The sequence below is a fragment of the Bombina bombina genome, chromosome 1, assembly GCF_027579735.1.
Source record: "Bombina bombina isolate aBomBom1 chromosome 1, aBomBom1.pri, whole genome shotgun sequence".
NCBI lineage: Eukaryota > Metazoa > Chordata > Amphibia > Anura > Bombinatoridae > Bombina > Bombina bombina.
This window is the reverse complement of record NC_069499.1, coordinates 575,535,819-575,558,326: the sequence shown is the minus strand read 5'-3', so window position 1 is coordinate 575,558,326 and position 22,508 is coordinate 575,535,819. Positions and strand designations below refer to the sequence as shown.

At 40.3% G+C, this 22,508-nt stretch overlaps 1 protein-coding gene across 1 annotated transcript in view; it reads left to right on the top strand.

The window, feature by feature from the left end:
- BARD1 (BRCA1 associated RING domain 1) overlaps positions 1-20,771 on the top strand; it is a 366,475-nt gene extending 345,704 nt beyond the window's left edge. Inside the window, exon 11 of the mRNA XM_053698805.1 lies at positions 19,526-20,771. Within this exon, the coding sequence (XP_053554780.1) occupies positions 19,526-19,858 (333 nt within the window). The 3' untranslated portion in view covers positions 19,859-20,771. The remainder of the gene's footprint in view (positions 1-19,525) is intronic.
- The last annotated feature ends 1,737 nt before the right edge of the window (positions 20,772-22,508 follow it).

Genomic DNA, 22,508 nt, shown 5'->3' with positions numbered 1-22,508 from the left:
TATTGCATTATTATGGACAACCAGGACAAATGAAAGAACGATGTTAAATGTTGGATAAACAATCTAGATAGAATCTCTATTTATATATCGTGAAGTTTGTTTCTTACGAAAAGGAGCATAACGTTGTATGTACTGCTTGCAATTAATCGTTTGTTAAATTGGGATCTCCAACTAATTGAATATTAAGTTACTTAAGCAAGTCCAAAGTAGACATATTATGGTCATATGTGTATGTATATTTACTTGCTTAATGAATCTGCAAACTCCTGTAGCGTGACCAGGAGAAAAACAGATGTGGTTAAAGGCTCCACATTCTGATGTGAATCTATAACTCACTTAACCAAGGTCATATTCATTAAAATATTTAAGGTCCAGATGTAAACATGGAGGGTTGACAAGGGGGGTTGTGATATTAGTGTGATAGTATTCTATAGGGGTGGACACAGGTGATCAAATGTGAGTAATGTGCTGTGTAAAGTCATTGTATACTTCAAACAGTAACGGTGTTATCCAGTAGAGTCATAATAACTTGTCTCTAAAAGAATATTTATATAAGCTGAAAATTATAAAAGTGAACATAATTGTAGTTAATGTCTTGCTTTATAATAGACATTCTCAAAAATTGGGATATTCTTAAGTTAACTGTGATGATACATAATATTCAATATTACAAAAGGTAAGGAATTCATGTGAGAATGTTACAAAAGTGTTATAAATTTAAAGAAATTGAAAATTGACCTGAAATTGTGCTAAAAGTGATGTATTGTAGTGAAAAAAGGGGGGGGGGGGGGAATGTGTGATCTACTGAATCAGATAAGCTGATTGCGTGAATTATAGTTAAAGAGATAAGAGAATACACAAAATATTGCTCATAATTCCTGCGTGTGGGGGTATTTAGGATTCACGTCAACAAAGTTGTTAGTATTGTGATGTTGCTTCACTTCATAGAGAGTTGTTTAGGTATTATTCTGTATAGATTTTAAATCTTGATTGCTTATTTGAATCATTGTATGATGACATACTTGGCTTGAAACCAATTCTGTAAATTACAGGAATGAAACAAAGTTGTTGTATTCATTTAGTCCATACGGTTGAACCGTATTAAGTAAAAAAATCCATTTGCTTTCTGCTTGTAGCAGGATGTTCTCTAGATTGCCTCCTCGTACACCCAATTGTATTTTTTCAATTCCAAAGCATTTGAGTTCAGATTGTTTGGAGTGATGACTTTTAAGGAAGTGACGTGCCACAGAGGTCAGATTTTTTCCTTCTTGAAGGTCTTTGCCTGCATTTTTTGTGTTCCTCAGATGTTCTTGTAATCGTGTCCTGATTTTCCTTGTTGTCATGCCAACGTAGGTCTTATTCCATTTGCATTGGAGGGCATAGACAACTCCCTCTTTGTGGCAATTGATGTATGATCTGATTTTATGTATTTTTTGAAAACGATCACAAATTTCCTCTTTTTTCAGCATGAAGCTACATGTGCTACATGTACCACATTTAAATGAGCCCTTCTTGAATGCTCCCTTAGTTTTGGGTCCTTGTAGATGGCTTGGGCTGATCAAATCCTTGAGATTACGTGTTCTCCTGAAGCCTGTTTAAATTCTATCACCCATGATGTGTGATAATATGGGATCAGAGGTTAAGATATGCCAGTTCTTTTGTAAGATATCCAATATTTGTGTACTCTTAGAATTGTAGGTTGAGATAAATCTGATTTCTTCCTTTTGAGATTTCTTTTGCTTTTTTAACAAATCCTGTCTAAGAGTATTTTTGGCTCTGAATTCAGCTTTTTTGATAGACTTACGGCTATATCCTCTGGATATTAGTCTTTCTTTTACTTCTTTGGCTCTTTGTTTGTAATTATCTTCAGTGGAACAGTTACGTCTCATTTGTAGAAATTCACCCACTGGAAGGGCTTTGATTGTGTTAGGGGCATGTGCACTTGTGCTATGTAGTAAGCTATTTGTAGCTGTCTTTTTGCGATGGACATCCGTTTCCAACATACCAGTTTGGGTTTTAATGATTTGGAGATCTAAGAAATTGATCTTTTCTAGATCAGCTTCGTAAGTCAATTTAATGTTCAGGTTGTTGGAATTTAATTTTGCCATGAATTCGTCTAGTTCGTTTTTCGTGCCCTCCCACAAGAAGAGCACATCATCAATGTACCGAATCCATAGGGGGATTCTATTTAAATCATCAATATAATTATCTGAGAAAACATATTTTTGCTCCCACCAGCCTAGAAAAAGATTGGCATAGGTGGGAGCACATGCGGTGCCCATAGCAGTACCTCTGGTTTGGAGGTAAAAACCATTATTGAATGTGAAGAAGTTGTGTGTTAGAATGAATTTTAAAAGTTGTAAAACAAAATCATCATGTGCAGGGTCTTCCTCTGAACCCATTGACAGAAACCACTTCACTGCTTGAATGCCTAAATCATGATTTCTCTTACTTGGTGTATTCAGTCCACGGATTCATCCTTACTTGTGAGATATTCTCAATCCCTACAGGAAGTGGCAAAGAGAGCACACAGCAAAGCTGTCCATATAGCTCCCCTCAGGCTCCGCCCCCCCAGTCATTCTCTTTGCCGCTCTAACAAGTAGCATCTCCACGGGGGTGGTAAAGAGTATGTGGTGTTAGATTTGTAGTTTTATTTCTTCAATCAAGAGTTTGTTATTTTAAAATAGTGCCGGTTTGTACTATTTACTTTGAGGCAGAACAGTGATGAAGATTTCTGCTGAGAGGAATATGATTTTAGCACCAGTAACTAAAATCCATTGCTGTTCCCACGCAGGACTGTTGAATACCAGAGAACTTCAGTTGGGGGGAACAGTTTGCAGGCTTAACTGCTTAAGGTATGCTCAGTCATTTTTTTTCTAACAAGACCTGGTAATGCTAGAAGACTGATAGAAATCCCCATGTGGAAAGGTAAGCCATTTTCTGAGACTCAGTATAGAAGGATGGCTTAGTTTACAGGGCTTAAATCACTGGTGGACACTGTTATGGGTAAAATCGATTATTTTTTAATATAATCTGATGTTTGCACAAGTGTTTATCATGTTTGGAACACTTTTTATGGGTTTTATACGCCTGGCATAATTTTAGACACCTATTTTGGCTTAGGAAGGCCCCATAACTCCGGAGTGAGGAGGGAGAGGGCCTAATTTTCGCGCCTCAGTTGCGCAGTTCTTTTAGAAGATAGCTTCATGCAGCTTCACATGTAGAGTCCAGAGACTGCAGGAGGACTACAGGGAGGCTTATTTTTGTTCCACAACTAATCCCCAAGGAAAGGTAGTGTGTTAAACTGGTGGCCAGCTTCAATTTGCTCCGGTTTGGGCAATAAGGGGTTAATTGGCTTGAAACTTGGTGTGCAATCTTTTCAAAGCATTAGGATCATATGGTGTAAATTTCATAAAGATCGGATGTTTTTTGGAGATTTGGTAAAAAAGTGTATGCTTTTTATTATTTAAAGGCACAGTAACGTTTTTTCAAAAAGTGTATTTTTCTGTATTTGAGTGCTATCTAAGTCTGTCTAACATGTCTGAGCCTGCTGATAGACCTTGTTCTATGTGTTTAAAAGCCATGGTGGTACCCCCATTGCATTTGTGTTTAAAGTGTGCTAAGGTATCTAAACATTTTAATGACCATGCATTGACACTTAAAAATGTAGCCCAAGATGATTCTTTGACGGAAGGTAATGAGGATAGTCCTCCTTCCTCTACCCATGTGTCGACACCAGTTACGCCCGCGCAAGCATTGCCTAGTACCTCTAGTGCATTGGCCCCTATTACTTTACAACAATTAGCAGCAGTAATGGATAATTCCCTTGCAGCATTTTTATCCAAACTGCCTATTTTTCCAAAAAAGCGCGATAGCTCAGTTTTAAATACAGAGGATGAGCAATCTGAAGCTTTGGATAATTTATCTGTAGTACCCTCACAAAACTCAGAATTAGCAGTGAGGGTCGGTCTGTCTGAGGGAGGAAAAGTTTCTCAGCAGGCAGAGTCAGATTCCTTAGCGTTTAAATTTAAGCTGGAACACCTCCGCGTCCTGCTCAAGGAGGTTTTAGCTACGCTGGATGATTGTGACCCCATGGTGGTCCATGAAAAATTGTGTAAAATGGACAGGTTTTTAGAGGTCCCTGTATACACTGAGGCATTTCCGATCCCAAAGCGGGTGGCGGATATTGTGACTAAGGAGTGGGAGAGACCAGGTGTACCCTTTGTTCCCCCACCTATCTTTAAGAAACTGTTCCCCATAAATGACCCCAGGCGGGACGCGTGGCAGACGGTCCCCAAGGTAGAGGGGCTGTTTCAACACTTGCTAAGCGTACATCTATACCAATAGAGGACAGTTGTGCTTTCAAAAATCCTATGGATAAAAAATTGGAAGGTTTGCTGAAGAAAAATTTTGTTCAGCAAGGTTTTCTTCTTCAACCAATTGCCTGCATTATTCCGGTAACTACTGCAGCGGCTTTTTGGTTCGAGGCCCTGGAGGAGTCGCTCCAGAGGGAGACTTCATATGATGAGGTCATGGATAGAATTCATGCTCTAAAGCTGGCTAATTCTTTTATCACTGATGCCGCTCTCCAATTAGCTAAGCTAGCGTCGAAAAAATCAGGTTTTGCCATCATGGCGCGAAGAACGCTTTGGCTCAAATCGTGGTCGGCTGATGTGTCGTCCAAAACGAAACTGTTAGGGCTTTCCCCTTGAAGGGAATATTTATTTGGCCCAGAGCCGAAAGAAATTATTTCAGATATCACTGGGGGCAAGGGCCATGCCCTGCCACAAGATAGGCCGTTTAAGGCCAAAAACAAGGCTAATTTTTGCTCCTTTCGCAACTTCAGGAGCGGACCTGCCACAACCTCTGCTGCCGCAAAGCAAGATAAAGCTTCCCAGCCCAAAGCAACTTGGAAACCCCTGCAGGGCTGGAATAAGGACAAACAGGCCAAGAAGCCTGCTCCTGCTACCAGGACAGCATGAAGAGGTAGCCCCCGATCCGGGATCGGATCGAGTAGGGGGCAGACTTTCTCTCTTCGCTCAGGCTTGGGCAAGAGATGTTCCAGATCCCTGGCATTAGAAATAGTTGCTCAGGGGTACCTTCTAGAATTCAAGGATTCTCCCCCAAGGGGAAGGTTCCACATTTCTTATTCGTCTTCAGACCAAATAAAGAAACAGGAGTTCTTATGCTGTGTAGAAGATCTGCTAAAGATGGGAGTTATACACTGTCATGCATATTCCTTTCTATATTAGCACTGCCCCTTTAACTGCTTGGAATTACCATAAATACCTGCAATCCACACTCACTCATTGCTTGGTATTGTTTCTCTACTGGGACCAGTCCTGAGCTGCACACCTTCCCTGCAATTCCTGCAGCAACCGCTCATTGAGCCCTGTTCCTGTCTCGCTCCCAAGCAGTGCTGGGACCTGCTCCGCTACCGGAACTCCGGCCTCTGTGACGTCACACGCCACTCTCCTGCCGAGACCGGCTGCCTCCTAACCGCTTACCGCTGCTTATCCTACTTGCGGTTCCTCTCACAATCAGTCTGCAACTTTGATATTCAAGGTACCGATACTATGGGGTTATTTCCTTGCTTATTCTTTAACCTGTACTATGCTTTACACACTTGTGCTTATTCATAAGTACACCCATTTTTATTTGAGCTCATGTTACATAGTAACCTCCATTACTTTTCTGTTTTGTGCACAAACATATATTTAGTTCGTATTTAATTAACCTACTCCACCTAAAGAGGCTTAAGCATCTATTCACACTGCTGACTAGACTACTCCTGCACTTATCAGCAATAGTGTTGTGCTGATGCTTATTACTATTTTTTTTGATTTTTTTTCCTTTCTTCACATATTAACTGCTTCTTGTGTGTGTGCTAGGTTGCCACATATTACTTTTGTGTAATATCCGTGTGACACCCTGCTACACACTTAGCTACACCCTATATTGTTCATGTACCTATTCATCAGTAGCTGTGGTCCAATTCTAACACATGTCTCTTTTCCCTGACATTACATACACCCAGTTCCAATTGTAGAACAAGGTCTGGGCTTTTACTCAAACCTGTTTGTAGTTCCCAAAAAGGAGGGAATTTTCAGGCCAATCCTGGATTTAAAAATTCTAAACAAATTCCTCAAAGATGGAAACCATTCGGACAATCTTGCCGATGACCCAGGAGGGTCAATATATGACTACCGTGGATATAAAGGATGCGTATCTACATATTCCTATCCACAAAGATCACCATCAGTTCCTAAGGTTCGCCTTCCTGGACAAACAGCTAGGGTCCCTTCTAGCGGTACTAAGACCGCGGGGCATTGCAGTAGCACCTTACCTAGACGACATATTAATACAGGCGTCGTCCTTTCACAGAGCCAAGGCTCATACGGACATCGTTCTGGCCTTTCTAAGGTCTCACGGGTGGAAGGTGAACGTAGGAAAGAGTTCTCTGTCCCCGCTCACAAGGGTTCTTTTCCTGGGAACACTAATAGACTCGGTAGAAATGAAAATCTTTCTGACAGAGGTCAGGAAGTCAAGACTGCTGAATACTTGCCGAGTTCTTCATTCCATTCCTCGGCCTTCCGTGGCTCAGTGCATGGAAGTAATTGGTTTAATGGTTGCAGCAATGGACGTAGTCCCTTTTGCCCGAATTTATCTCAGACCACTGCAGCTGTGCATGCTCAAACAGTGGAATGGAGATTACGCAGATTTGTCTCCTCAAGTACAAATGGACCAGAAAACCAGAGACTCTCTTCTCTGGTGGTTGTCTCAAGATCACCTGTCTCAGGGAATGAGTTTCCGCAGACCGGAGTGGATCATTGTCACGACCGAGGCCAGTCTGTTAGGCTGGGGTGTGGTCTGGAACTCCCTGAAGGCTCAGGGACTATGGTCTCGGGAAGAATCTCTTCTTCTGATAAACAATTTGGAGTTGAGAGCGATATTCAATACGCTCCAGGTGTGGCCTCAACTAGCGGAGGCCAAATTCATCAGATTTCAGTCGGACAACATCACGACTGTAGCGTACATCAATCATCAGGGAGGAACAAAAAGTTCCCTAGCGATGAAGGAAGTATCCAAGATCATCAAATGGGCGGAGGATCACTCCTGCCATCTTTCTGCAATTCACATCCCAGGGGTAGACAACTGGGAGGCGGATTTTCTAAGTCATCAGACTTTCCATCCGGGGGAGTGGGAACTCCACCCGGAGGTTTTTGCTCAGCTAACTCAGCTATGGGGCATTCCAGAATTGGATCTGATGGCGTACCGTCAGAACACCAAACTTCCCTTTACGGATCCAGATCCGGGGATCCCAAGGCGGCATTGATGGATGCATTAATAGCGCCTTGGTCGTTCAGTCTAGCTTATGTCTTTCCACCGTTTCCTCTTCTCCTTCGGCTAGTAGCCAGAATCAAACAGGAGAAGGCTTCGGTAATTCTGATAGCGCCTGCGTGGCCACGCAGGACTTGGTATGCAGACCTAGTGGACATGTCATCGGTCCCACCATGGAAACTGCCATCGAGGCAGGATCTTCTAATTCAAGCATCCAAATCTAGTTTCTCTGAATCAGTTATAGACACTCTGATACAGGCCAGAAAGCCTGTCACCAGGAAAATTTACTATAAGATATGGCGGAAATATCTTTGTTGGTGTGAATCCAAGGGTTACTCGTGGAGTAAGATTAGGATTCCAAGGATATGGTTTTTTCTCCAAGAAGGATTGGAGAAGGGTCTGTCAACTAGTTCCTTAAAGGGACAGATATCTGCTCTGTCTATTCTGTTACATAAGCGTCTGGCTGCTGTACCAGACGTTCAGGTGTTTGCACAGGCCCTAGTCAGAATCAAGCCTGTTTACAAGCCTGTGGCTCCTCTATGGAGTCTAAATTTAGTTCTTTCAGTTCTTCAAGGGGTTCCGTTTGAACCTTTACATTCCATAGATATTAAGTTTTTATCTTGGAAAGTTTTGTTTTTAGTAGCCATTTCTTCTGCTCGAAGAGTTTCTGAATTGTCTGCTTTGCAGTGTAATTCACCCTATCTGGTGTTCCATGCAGATAAGGTTGTTTTGCGCACCTAACCTGTTTTCCTTCCAAAAGTGGTTTCTAATAAGAATATTAACCAGGAAATCATTGTTCCTTCTCTGTGTCCTAATCCAGTTTCTAAGAAGGACCGACTTTTACACAATCTTGACGTGGTTCGTGCTTTAAAATTCTATTTAAAAGCAACTAAAGATTTCAGACAAACATCATCCTTGTTTGTTGTCTATTCTGGTAAGAGGAGAGGTAGGAAAGCGTCTGCTACCTCTCTTTCCTTTTGGCTGAAAAGCATCATCCGTTTGGCTTATGAGACTGCGGGACAGCAGCCTCCTGAACGAATTACAGCTCATTCCACTAGAGCTGTGGCTTCCACATGGGTTTTCAAGAATGAGGCTTATGTTGAACAGATTTGTAAGGCAGCGACTTGGTCTCACTGCATACATTTGCCAAATTTTACAAATTCGATACTTTTGCTTCTTCGGAGGCTATTTTTGGGAGAAAGGTTTTGCAAGCAGTGGTGCCTTCCGTTTAGGTTACCTGACTTGTTCCCTCCCTTCATCCGTGTCCTATTGCTTTGGTATTGGTATCCCACAAGTAAGGATGAATCCGTGGACTGAATACACCAAGTAAGAGAAAACAGAATTTATGCTTACCTGATAAATTACTTTATCTTACGGTGTATTCATTCCACGGCCCGCCCTGACATTTAAGTCAGGTTCAAATTTAATTTATAATAACTACAGTCACCACTGCACCCTATGGTTCTCCTTTTTCTCCTAACCATCGGTCGAATGACTGGGGGGGGCGGAGCCTGAGGGGAGCTATATGGACAGCTTTGCTGTGTGCTCTCTTTGCCACTTCCTGTAGGGATTGAGAATATCCCACAAGTAAGGATGAATCCGTGGACTGAATACACCGTAAGAGAAATTAATTTATCAGGTAAGCATAAATTCTGTTTTATACGCGTGTAAAGTGATTCCACGTCCGCTGTCACTAACTTTGTAGTGGAAGCAAGATGTACATTTTCTAACTGAACCAGAACATCTGTGGTGTCTTGTACATAAGAAGGTAATTGAGGGAGAAAATTTCTTAATCTGAAGTCCAAGTATTTGCTCGCTTTTTCAGTGAGGCTATGGATGCCAGAGACAATTGGCCGACCGGGTGGGTGTTTTTTATTTTTATGTATTTTTGGAATTAAATAAAAAGTTGCTACCGTCGGATTGCTAACTTTCAGGAATTGGAATTCCTTACTTGTAATTATGTTATCATATCTAGCCATATCAAGAATATTCATGTATTCCTGAAGAAACATTTGATTAGGATTAAATGCCAACTTTTTGTAGCAGGATGTATCTTTTAGTTGTTTTTTTTTCAGTTTCTGTTTTGTACATATACAACAATATTCCCTCCCTTATCGGAATTTCGAATGATGACATCATCCCAATGTTTTATCTCATTCAATGCTTTTAGTTCATTTTTGGTCATATTGTATGTTGTTGGTTTGTCAGTTAATTTGGTTATCTCCTCACAAACCACATCTGTAAATGTTTGTAGTTGAGCACATTGATTTAATTTGGGCATAAAAGTTGATTTGTTGGTTATCTTGTCTCTCCATTTAGCTCCTTTGGTTGATTCTGGACTTGAATCCTCCTGTGGACTATGTTCAGATAATAGGGACTCCAATGTTTCCAATGTATTCATCTCCTCATCAGACCAAGAATGGTCAGGAGCTGGTTCAGATGATTTTGACTTTCCACAGTAAAATCTTTTTAGTGCTATTTTGCGGACAAATAGATGGACATCTTTAATGGTTTCGAATTTGTCCAGGTTTGGAGTGGGACAGAATGACATTCCTTTGGAAAGTATAGATATATGTGTTTCCGATAGTAGTTTCTGAGATAAGTTTATAATTCTCAGTGAGTCAGTCTCATTTGGGAGAAAGGGCTTGGTAGGGAAGGAGACTGGGCCTGGGTTCTGGAATCCGAGATCGTACTACGTTCTGTTCCAGCTTGGTGGTTTAGCATGCCAAGCTTGTTACATATGGTCAGGTTTTTGTTACCGTTTAGTCCTCTTTTAAATTCTGGGTAATACGGGGATTTGTTTATTTCCTTATCTTCGGACATGCCAGGCGTTTTTGGTGCTGGGCCTTTGACTCAAGTCAGCAGCCAATGTAACCTAATGGTGGGTTTTTGGGGCTTTGCAACTTGAGTTGTTGGTTCGAATCCAGCTGTGGGCTGGTTTTACTTTTTTCGGCCTAAGGCCTATGGATTGGTTGAGTTTTTTGACCGTGTTCTTCTCCAGATCTTGTGATCTAGAAGTGGAGATTAGAGGAGTTTTTACTCAGGGAGTGAGTTCCTGCACTTCCGGAGGGTTCCCTCTGTGGGAGTCTCCTGGTGCAGTTTCTAAATTGTTAGGCTAGTGTTTGTCACTGATGTCTACTAGTCTTGTGTGGCAGAGTGGGAGCCGGGAGCTCCATCTGGAGCACGGCAAGTGCTTATGCTGCTAATTGTTGGCAGTTCTGGGGAATACCTGCTTATTCCGCAATAGCTCTTTCATGAGTACATACTGCACTCTGTGTGAGTTAGGGCTTCTGCTCAGTCTTTGTGGTTGTATTTGGATCAAATCTTGGTCCTTTGGACTTTCTCCAGTAATTAATGCAGCTGTGGACTCTCCTCGTTTAAGAAGAAAAACTTAAATTATGCTTACCTGATCATTTTCATTTCTTCTGACGGGGAGAGTCCACAGCTCCCCTCCCACCTTTTTTTATGGGGGGCGTCCGTTTATTCTTCTGGCACCGTTTTGTTTGTTCTTCTGGCACCTTTTTTCACCTGATATTTCTTCTACTGTTCCTTGTTCCCTTGGCAGAATGACTGGGGAATGAGGGAAGTGGGGGCGGTATTTAAAGGGACAGTCAACATCCATGAAAACTTTCTACCATACCTTAGATCAACAACAAAAAAATGAGCCTTATCGGAATTTCTTTTATAACACTAACGTTAGGTGGCTAATCTTCAATGAACATCCAGATCTCAGTCTCTAAGCTTGATGGCATGGAGATTGTACGGTTAGTTCTTATACCTGTAAACCTGTGACCAGGAAGATTTATTATAAGGTTTGAAGGGCCTTTATTTCTTGGTGTATGGTTCATCTTTTTTTTTACTGGCATTATTTTAAAATTCTTAGGATTTTGCCGTTTATGCAGGATGGTTTGGATAAGGGTTTATCCGTCAGTTCTTTTGAGGGGTCAGATTTCTGCTCTTTCCGTTTTATTCCACAAGAAGATTGCTAATCTTTCTGACGTTCATGGTTTTGATCAGGGTTGGCTAAAATTAAGCCATCTGTGCTATGCACCATTCTTTTTCATGTTTTGTACTGAGCGGTTCTGTTGCTATTTTAAACTGTTTAATAAAATTTAATTTTATTATATAGAGCGTGGTTTTCCTCTAATATAATCTTGGCTATAATTAAGCCTGTTATCAAACCAATTTCATAGTAACATAAATGAGGTTGGGGGAAAAAAGAAGTCCAAGTTTAACCTATACAAATCTCAATATACTTACAATACAAGCTCCAGTTAAGCTTAAAGGGACAGTCAACACCAGAATTTTGTTGTTTAAAAAGAAAGATAATCCCTTTATTACCCATTCCCCAGTTTTGCATAACCAACACAGTTATAATAATACACGTTTTACCTCTGTAATTATCTTGTATCTAAGCTTCTGCTGACTGCCCCCTTATTTCAGTTCTTTTGACAGACATGCAGTTTAGCCAATCAGTGCTCAGTCCTAGGTCACTTTACGTGCATGAGCTCAATGTTATCTATATGAAACATGTGAACTAATGCCCTCTAGTGGTCAAAATGTATTCAGATTAGAGGCAGTCTTCAAGGTCTAAGAAATTAGCATATGAACCTCCTAGTTTTAGCTTTCAATTTAGAATACCAAGAGAACAAAGCAAAATTGGTGATAAAAGTAAATTGGGAAGTTGTTTAAAATTGCATGCCCTATTTAAAACATGAAAGTTTTTTTTGGACTTGACTGTCCCTTTAACCCCTTAACGACCAACGACGTATGGGGTACGTCCTGCAAAAAAATGCAGTTAATGACCAAGGACGTACCCCGTACGTCGTTGGTCTTTGAAAGCCCTGGAAGCGATCCTGATCGCTTCCAGCCGCTTTCATGTTATTGCAGTGATGCCTCGATATTGAGGCATCCTGCAATAACAGTTTTGAGCAGTCCGATGCAGAGAGGAGGGGGGCAGGATCGCGTGTGGGGTGCGTGCCAGAATGCGCGCGCGCGTGCATGGGAGCGCACGCGCGCGCGTGCACGAGGGTGGGTGCGCGCGTGTGCGGGTGGGAACCCTACACTATGGAACATGGAGGAGATATAAGTGGGAGAGACTCAGTGGGATAAATAAATAAAATTAGTAATCTGGGAGAGGGTTGGGGGTTGGGGGTTGTGGGTGGCCAGCTACACTACAGAAAATAGTTTTTTTTTTAAAATAAAAATAAACCAAAAAGTTTTTAATTTGAAACTGGGTACTGGCAGACAGCTGCCAGTACCCAATATGGCGCTCAATAAGGCAGGGGGGGGTTAGAGAGCTGTTTGGGGGGGGGGGATCAGGGAGGTTGGGGGCTAAGGAGGGATCCTACATAGCAGCATATGTAAATATGCTCAAAAAAAATAAAAAAATAATAAAAGATAGCTTTTATTTTAGTACTGGCAGACTTTCTGCCAGTACTTAAGATGGCGGGGACAATTGTGGGTTTGGGGATGGAAGAGAGCTGTTTGGGAGGGATCAGGGGGTGTGATGTGTCAGGTGGGAGGCTGATCTCTACACTAAAGCTAAAATTAACCCTGCAAACTCCCTACAAGCTACCTAATTAACCCCTTCAGTGCTAGCCATAATACTCGTGTGATGCGCAGCGGCATTTAGCGGCCTTCTAATTACCAAAAAGCAACGCCAAAGCCATATATGTCTGCTATTTCTGAACAAAGGGGATCCCAGAGAAGCATTTACAACCATTTGTGCCATAATTGCACAAGCTGTTTGTAAATAATTTCAGTGAGAAAACTAAAATTGTGAAAAATTTAATTTTTTTTTTAATTTGATCGCATTTGGCGGTGAAATGGTGGCATGAAATATACCAAAATTGGCCTAGATCAATACTTGGGGTTGTCTACTACACTACACTAAAGCTAAAATTATCCCTAAAAGTTCCCTACATGCTCCATAATTAACCCCTTCACTGCTGGCCATAATACACGTGTAGTGCGCAGTGGCATTTAGCAGCCTTCTAATTACTAAAAAGCAACACCAAAGCCATATATGTCTGCTATTTCTGAACAAAGGGGATCCCAGAGAATAATTTACAACCATTTGTGCCATAATTGCAGAAGCTGTTTGTAAATAATTTCAGTGAGAAACCAAAAGTTTGTGAAAAAATTAGTAAAAAAGTGAACAATTTTTTGTATTTAATCGCATTTGGCAGTGAAATGGTGGCATGAAATATACCAAAATGGGCCTAGATGAATACTTTGGGATGTCTACTAAAAAAAAATATATACATGTCAATGGATATTCAGAGATTCCTGAAAGATATTAGTGTTCTAATGTAACTAGCGCTAATTTTGAAAAATAATGGTTTGGAAATAGCAAAGTGCTACTTGTACTTATTGCCCTATAACTTACAAAAAAAGCAAAGAACATGTAAACATTGGGTATTTCTAAACTCAGGACAAAATTTAGAAACTATTTAGCACGGGTGTTTTTTGGTGGTTGTAGATGTGTAACAGATTTTGGGGGTCAAAGTTAGAAAAAGTGTGTTTTTTTCATTTTTTTCCTCATATTTTATAAAAAAATTTTATAGTAAATTATAAGATATGATGAAAATAATGGTATCTTTAGAAAGTCCATTTAATGGCGAGAAAAACGGTATATAATATGTGTGGGTACAGTAAATGAGTAAGAGGAAAATTACAGCTAAACACAAACACCGCAGAAATGTGAAAATAGCCTTGGTCCCAAACGGACAGAAAATGGGAAAGTGCTGTGGTCATTAAGGGGTTAAAGGAACATAATACTTATATGCTAAATCACTTGAAACTGATGCAGCATAACTGTAAAAAGCTGACAGGAAAATATCACCTGAGCATCTCTATGTAAAAAAAGGAAGATATTTTACCTCACAATTTCCTCAGCTCAGCAGAGTAAGTTCTGTGTAAAAAGTTATAATTCATCTGCTGCCCAGCTGCAGGTAAAAAAAAAATTGAAGAAATGAACAGCAGCCAATCAGCATCAACAGTGCTGAGGTCATGAACTCTTTTACTGTGATCTCATTGTAAACTTCCTTACACTGAACAGGAAAATAAGATGAGTGTGCACAAAAGCTCGCTCCTTCTGCTGTCCCAGAACAGACATACTGATTTGTTGCTTAGAAGTCCTTTACAATGGGATGGGGCTACTGAGAAACTTGAGGTAAAATATCTTTCTTTTTTACATAGAGATGTTCAGGTGATCTTTTCTAGTCAGCTTTTTACAGCTATACTGCATCACTTTCAAGTGTTTAAACATTTGGGTATTATGGCCCTTTAAATTTTTTTATTTTTTTTTAAAGTTACCCATTTTACAGAAGCAATCGTATATCCCTGAATTTCATCCTGCATTGACCTAATGACCAACCTTACACAAATTTGTATCATCTGCAAAAATAGAGATGTTGCTATTTAATCCTTGCTCCAAGTCATTAATACAAATATTAAAAAGAATAGGGCCCAGTACTGATCCTTGAGGGAACAGTTTACTACTACTGATTGCTCCTTGTTTTTTTTTTATCCAGTTATATATCCATGAGCTAACATTTTCAGTTAATCCCATTCCCTTAATTCTGTCCATTTAATCTCTCACTTGGCACTGTTTTAAACGCCTTTGCAAAATCCAAGTATATCACATTAACTGACTCCCCTTTATATTTTTACTTAATTCTTTGTAGAATTGAATTAAATTAGCTTGACATGATCTATATCTCTTAAAACCATGCTGATTTGAACTCATAATCTTGTTTACACAAATATACTCATCACTATAATCCCTTCAAGTATCTTCCTCACTATTGATGTCAGACTAACTGGTCTATAGCTTTCTGGATCAGCCCTGTTTCCTTTATTAAATAGTGACACCACATACGCTTTACGCCATTCCTGGGTTACTATGCCTGAGGATAATGTGACTTAAAAAATTAAGAGTAGAGATTTAGCTATAACAGTGCTAAGTTCCTGTAAAACCCTTGGGTGTATTCCATCTGGGCCTGGAGTTTAATTTACCTTAATATTATTAAGGGTCAGCAATCTTGGCATCCCAGATGTTTCGCAACTACATTTGGTTTCTGGGAATTGCAGTGGCGCCCTATCTGGAAGACATTCTTGTTCAGACGCCATCCTTGCAACTAGCAGAAACCCATACAAAGATCTTGTTGGCATTGCTTCGTTCTCACGGTTGGAAGATCAATCTGGAAAAAAGTTATCTTGTCCCGTCTACAAGAGTGACCTTCTTAGGAACCATCATGAACTCTCTATCTATGAAAATTTTTCTGACGGAGGTCAGAAGATGCAAGATTCTGTCCGCTTTCCTGTCCCTACAGACTGCGACACGACCATCAGTGGTCCAATGCATGTAGGTAATCGGGTTGATGGTGGCTTCCATGGACATAGTTTTGTTTGCTCGGTTCCATTTGAGACCTCTGCAGCTATGCATGCTAGCTCAGTGGAACGGGGATTATACAGATCTATCCCAGAGAATAGTTCTGGATCAATCAACAAGGGACTCCCTACCGTGGTGGCTGTAGCAAGAACATCTGTCCCAGGGGACGTGTTTTCAGAGACCCTCTTGGGTAATTGAGGGATGCCAGCCTATTGGGTTGGGGAGCAGTCTGGGACTCGTTGAAGGCACAGGGACTTTGGTCTCAGGAGGAATTTGCTCTCCCCATAAGCATTCTGGAGTTGAAAGTGAGCTTCAATGCTATGATGGCTTGTCCTCAGCTGGCCCTAACCCAGTTTATGAGGTTCCAGACGGACAACATAACCTCAGTGGCCTACATCAACCACCAAGGGGGAACTCGGAGTTCCTTAGCCATGAAGCAGGTGTCACGGATCATCCAGTGGGCGGATGCTCACAATTGCTGTCTTATCTGCCATCCACATCCCAGGAGTGGACAATTGGGAAGCAGATTTTCTGAGCAGACAAACTTTCCATCCCGGGGAGTGGGATCTCCATCTGGAAGTGTTCTCCAGGATATCAACCAAATGGGGGTTACCAGAATTGGATCTGATGGCATCTCGTCAGAACGCCAAGCTCCCAAAGTACGGTTCGAGGTCAAGAGATCCTCAAACCTTCCTGATAGATGCTCTGGCAATTCCTTGGAACTTCAGGTTGGCATATATTTTTCCTCCGTTTGCTCTCCTTCCGCGAGTCATCGCTCAGATCAAGCAAGAGAGAGCATCAGTGATTCTAATAGCTCCTGTGTGGCCTCGCAGGATCTGATATGCAGATCTAGTAGAGATGCCGTCTCTGCCTCCGTGGAAACTTCTGCTGATGAAGGATCTTTTGCTTCAGGGGCCCTTCCTTCATCCAAATCTATTTTCTCTGAAGCTGACTGCTTGGAGATTGAACGCTTGATTTTAGCTAAACGTGGGTTTTCCAAATCGATCATTGAGACCATGATTCAGGCTCGTAAGCCTGTCACTAAAAAGATTTACCATAAGATATGGTGTAAATATCTTTATTGTTGTGAATCTAAAGGATTTTCTTGGAGTAAGGTCAGGATTCCAAGGATCTTGTCTTTTCTCCAGGAAGGCCTTGAGAAGGGGTTATCTGTCAGTACCCTCAAAGGTCAGATTTCTGCTTTATCCATTCTGCTGCACAAACGTGCCGGATGTACAATCCTTTTGTCAGGCCCTGATCAGAATCAGGCCTGTATTTAAATCAGTTGCTCCACCTTGGAGCCTTAACCTTGTTCTTAAGTTTTAAAACAGGCTCCGTTTGAGCCTATGCATTCCATAGATATTAAATTATTATCTTGGAAACTTTTGTTTCTTACTGCTATTTCTTCTGCTCGGAGAGTTCCTAAACTCTCAGCTTTGCAGTGTGATTCTGCTTATCTCATATTTCATACAGATAAGGCAGTTCTAAGTACCAAGTTTGGTACAGAAATATTAATCAGGAAATGGTTGTTCCTTCTCTTTGTCCTAATCCTCCTTCTCATAAAGAACATTTGTTGCACAACTTAGATGTTGTGCGGCCTCTTGAATTCTATCTGCAGGCTACGAAGGACTTTTGTCAGTCTTCTGCATTGTTTGTTTGCTTTTCTGGAAAGCGTAAGGGTCAGAAAGCTACTGCCACTTCTCTTTCTCTCTGGTCGAGAAGTATTATTCGTTTGGCATACGAGTCTGCTGGACAGCAGCCTCCTGAGAGAATTACAGCTCACTCAACTAGGGCAGTGTCTTCTTCTTGGGCCTTCAAGAACGAGGCCTCTGTAGAACAGATCTGTAAGGCTGCGACTTGGTCTTTGCACACTTTTTCTAAATTCTATAAATTTGATACTTTTGCCTCGACTGAGGCTTCTTTTGGGAGAAAGGTTCTGCAAGCAGTGGTGCCTTCAGTTTAGGTTACCTGTCTTGCCCTCCCCCTTATCATCTGTGTCCTCTAGCTTGGGTATTGATTCCCAACAGTAATTGATGATCCGTGGACTCACTGTGTCTTAAGAATTAAAACAAAATGTATGCTTTCCCGATAAATTTATTTATTTCTTGACACGGTGAGTCCACGGTCCTCCGGTTTTCAGACAGTTTTTTTTTATATAAACCTCAGACACCTCTGCACCTTGTGTTATTTCCTTTCTCTCCTTTTCCTTCGGTCGAATGACTGGGGATTGTGGGAAGGGAAGTGATACTTAACAGCTTTGCTGTGGTTCTCTTTGCCTCCTCCTGCTGGCCAGGAGTGATATTCCCAACAGTAATTGATAATTGTGGACTCACTGTGTCAATAAATAAATACATTTATCAGGTAAGCATAAATTTTGTTTTTAGTTTTGAAGATTTTGTACATTTCTCCATTTGAGCCTATGCATGAGGTGGATATTAATTTTGGAAGGTTTTTTTTCTTTTGGTTATTTTTTCTGCTAGAAGAGTCTCTGTTATTTGCTCTTTCATGTGATCCTCCTTATTTAAATTTTTATCAGGATAATGCAATTTTAAGGATCATATTGGTCTTCTTTCCTAAGGTTGTGTCTTCAGACAATATAAGAAGGTATATTGTTTTCTCTTATTATTTTTTTAGTCCCAAGAATTCTTCGGAGAGTATTCTTCATAATTTGGATTTCAGACAAACTTCTATTTGCATATTTACCCTGTTTTTTCTCTGGGATCTATTTGGGTGTGGCTTTAGTTTCTGTGTGAAAAAAAGATGTTCTTTATATTCCGCCGTTATTTCTCATTACTCTTGTACGCCACAGCTTAGGTATTAGTTTCCCAGGATTAATGGCTCATGGACTCTCATCACCTGTATGAAAGAAAACATAATTTATACTTACCTGACAAATTAATTTATTTCATGGTGGTGAGAGTCCATGAGACCCCACCCTTGCTTTTTTTGGGGGGTGTTTCTTTGGTGTATCTGTGAGGTGGGAGGGGTTTTATAGAGCTCTTGGGGTTTGTTAATCTTTGCCTCCTCCTAATGGCAGGAAAGAGTAATTCCCAGGAGTAATGGATTGTGGACTCTCACCACCATGAAAGAAATTAATTCATGTAATTTATGTTTTTTGTCATAAATACATTGCTGTATTTAATATTTTATGTTTCTTTGATCATGTGTGTTTTAATGCTTTTGCTTGTGTTTAGATTTTAAAGAGACAGGAAAGTCAAAATTAAACTTGCATGTACAGAGCATACTTTTTTAAGAGACTTTTCAATGTACTATTATCTTAGTATCTTTTTTTGAAAAAAAAGCATACCTAGATGGATTCAGAGGCAGCGATGCACTACTGGTTGCTAGCTGGTGATTGGTAGCTACACACCTATGTTTCTTGTCATTGGCTACTCTAGAACTGTCCTCTGTGACGGGATTAAAACCTTTTCAGGGGGTTAAACCCATGATTAAATTAAATAAATAGTGCAATAATAAAGTGCTCTAACAGTTTAAAGCAATATCTTCTTTGCATGTATGTCCCTTCCTTTAGTACTTAGTCTGGTGATCTATTAGTGGGAAATTTTTAGAGGATAACATAATTCAGCTATAGTGTATGTTTTTGTTTTAAATAACTGGCAGGTACATTCCAGTGTGATTAAATATCTGTTGACATTTTCATATAATTGTGATGTTTATGTTAATGTTCTAATATTACGTTTAGGAAATAAAAACTAATTTCTATTGTGTTACCACTTTAGTAAATACCTGCTATATAACTTCCAGTCTGTCTTGCATCTCTTGTAGCTGCCAAGGCTGTTCGACGGATGTCATTTCTATTTTCTGGGCTTCTTTAAGGAACACCGCAAAGAGGACTTGGCTGAGCTGGTGAAAGCTGCTGGTGGCCAAATCCTGATTCGGCAACCAAAACCAGACAGTGATGTGACTCAGACCATTAACACAGTGGCTTACCATGCTGAAGCAGATTCCGACCAGAGATTTTGCACACAATACATTATCTATGACAAGGCTTCAAAATACCAGCCTGGGAAAGTGCGCCAGGGCAAAGTATGGGTAGCCCCCTCCAGCTGGCTGATAGAATGCATCATCTGCTTCCAGCTGTTACCTGTGGAACAGTAATGCTGTGATGAGGAGACTAAAATACAAACATTTCTTTGTTAATGTAGGTGAAAGAGCAGGGTTTGACAATTCAGTAAAAACTGGAGGAAGAAAGTCCAAAATATCTTAAACTTACTACCTTTTTGTTACTTTAGTGGCTTCTCTGTCTGAAATGATTGTGATTGGAGAGTATGTTGCCTTGGAAAGCCCTCAAATCTTCCTAAAATATTCTTCTAAAATTAGTTGTAATGCTCATATATTATTCTTATTGCTCATATATCATTGCTTATCTGTCCCTCACACACACACATTTATAATGTTCTGATTTATTGGTACATCTTAGATTTAGATATTTTTTTCTGTGCTTGAGCAGTTTTTTTCTATAACTTTCACTACTTATTCAGTTGTATGAGTTGTTTCTGTTTTTACTGATATCAGGGATTTCTTACAAATATTCATATTGTTTTTTTCTCTGAGTATGCAGAGAAAAAGAACTTTTATTCTTAAAGAAGTGGTGCACTCAAAGTACTTCGTTATTGATATTGAGTGCTAACAGCCACTAAGAAACATGTAACAGTTTAAAAAAAAGGAACCTAAATCTATATTATAAGGATTCAAAGAGTGGCAAGGCTACACCGCAAAAACATAATTACTATGACACTGCTGGATTAACCATTATTAATTGATTTATTATATATATATTAAAAGCCAAAAACTTTAGGCAAATGTGAATTAACCGTACGCTCTGTGTGACCGGTAAGAGAGTTCAAGCCAAACCGCACTGGCCACTTGGTGTACTTCACTCTCCAGTGAGAGAAAACCAGGCATTTAATGTCTAATAGCACACACCGGTAAGTGGCAACTTGCAAGTCAGATTTTGAATGCTTACGTGGTATACATTAGATTTTGCTCTCAGCCACGATTACCATCTTACGCCTCCAGATCTGTAAGTAGCTCTGCGGCTCAATGCTCGATCCTTCCAGCGAACAGAGTCCTTTGCTCTGCCTCTCTCTCTCAATGCCTATGTTACTTGCGTGCCGACTTGGACATCAACTACACTTCAACATGGGGCTAGTACTTCCCACATAGGGCTCTGTATCGTAGTGACGTCATATGGTTACGCCCCATGTTGAATTGCAGTTGATGGACAAATCTGCATGCAAGTAACACAGGCATTGAGAGAGAAAGGAAGTGGCCGAGCAAAGGGCTCCATTTGCTGGAAGGATTGAGCATTGAGCCTTAGAGCTTCTTACAGATCTGGAGACGTAAGATGGTAATTGTGTCTGAAAACCTAATCTAATGTATGCCACAGCAGGTTTACATAAGCATTCAGCATTTGTTTGACTATGCAAGTTGCCACTTACAAGTGCGTGTTCTTACACACTAAGTGCCCAGTTTTCTCTAAATTCCAAATACTAAGTCCCTGGAGCATGTAGGAGGTACACAAAGTGCCCAGTGCAATTGGCTTGAACTCTCATACCAGTTACACAGAGCGTGCTCTTCACTTTGCCAAAAGTTTTGGCTTTTAATATGTATAAAAAATCTATTAATAATGGTTAATCCAGCAGTGTCATAGTGATGATTTTTTGCTGTGCAGCCTCACTACTCTTTGAATCCTTATAATATGTAACTTTCGTTCATAAAAGCTGTTAAATGTACTTTTTAAATTCCAGTTTGCTGTTCAGGATAATCATGTTTCCAAATTTGGATGTTTCTCTGCCGGATAACTACATGTAGTATACTGTTGACTTTGTATAGTTGGGATATGTAAAATATAGGAAACTAATTTCCAGGATACCTCTTATAAAATCTTTACTAGACATGTACATGTGTTGTATTCTGTAAACAACAAATGCTAAATATGTCCGCAGACAGCAGCGTTTGGCTCTTTTCGGAGATGGATTTCTTTCACACAAAGCTCCGAAAAGAGCTGCATGCCATGGTCATACTCAGCAGTTGTGCGCAGAATACGACATGCACACGTCTAATGTTTATACTGTCAACATCTGTGCTAGACAGATGTGATGTTATTGTGCAAACAACATATTTTTACAGTAAAACCATGTTAAGGTTCATTTTGTGGATGTCACCCTGATGATCATATTGCTACTGCAGAATATCACAGCCATGTTGTTTTTGGTTGACTGTGACTACAGCATTACTACTTTGAGAGGGCAAACATCTCAAACCCCTTAGATGCTGGAGAGGCCGACAATAAATGTTTTTTCTGTCCTCACTCATTAATTCTATCTTTACCTGACAGAATTGTTCACCACTAGGATGGCAAGGCCAGTTTGATTTAAGCATGCACAAAATTTCTAGCTGCGTTCAGCAAATGGGTATAATCCTGTGTATCTGAAATCATAGAATTCATATAATTTGCAGACAGATGTTTGGGGGTTTTTTTTGCACAAAACACAAATGCGTTAGTGCAACATGTGTGGTCCTAGTATCTATATCATTGTTTATCAGCTCAGATTTGCTGTATTTCCATTCTGGGTCTATTCAGTGACAGTAGCAGTCTCAGCTGCGTTCAGTCAGGGGAATAATTTAAATACGGTGTGCTTGCACTATTTTTTTTTTCCTAAAATCTTTAGTCTTCACATTTTTGCTGAATTATTATATATAGTCTTTCACTTTCTATAACCCTGTGACAAAAGACAATTATAAT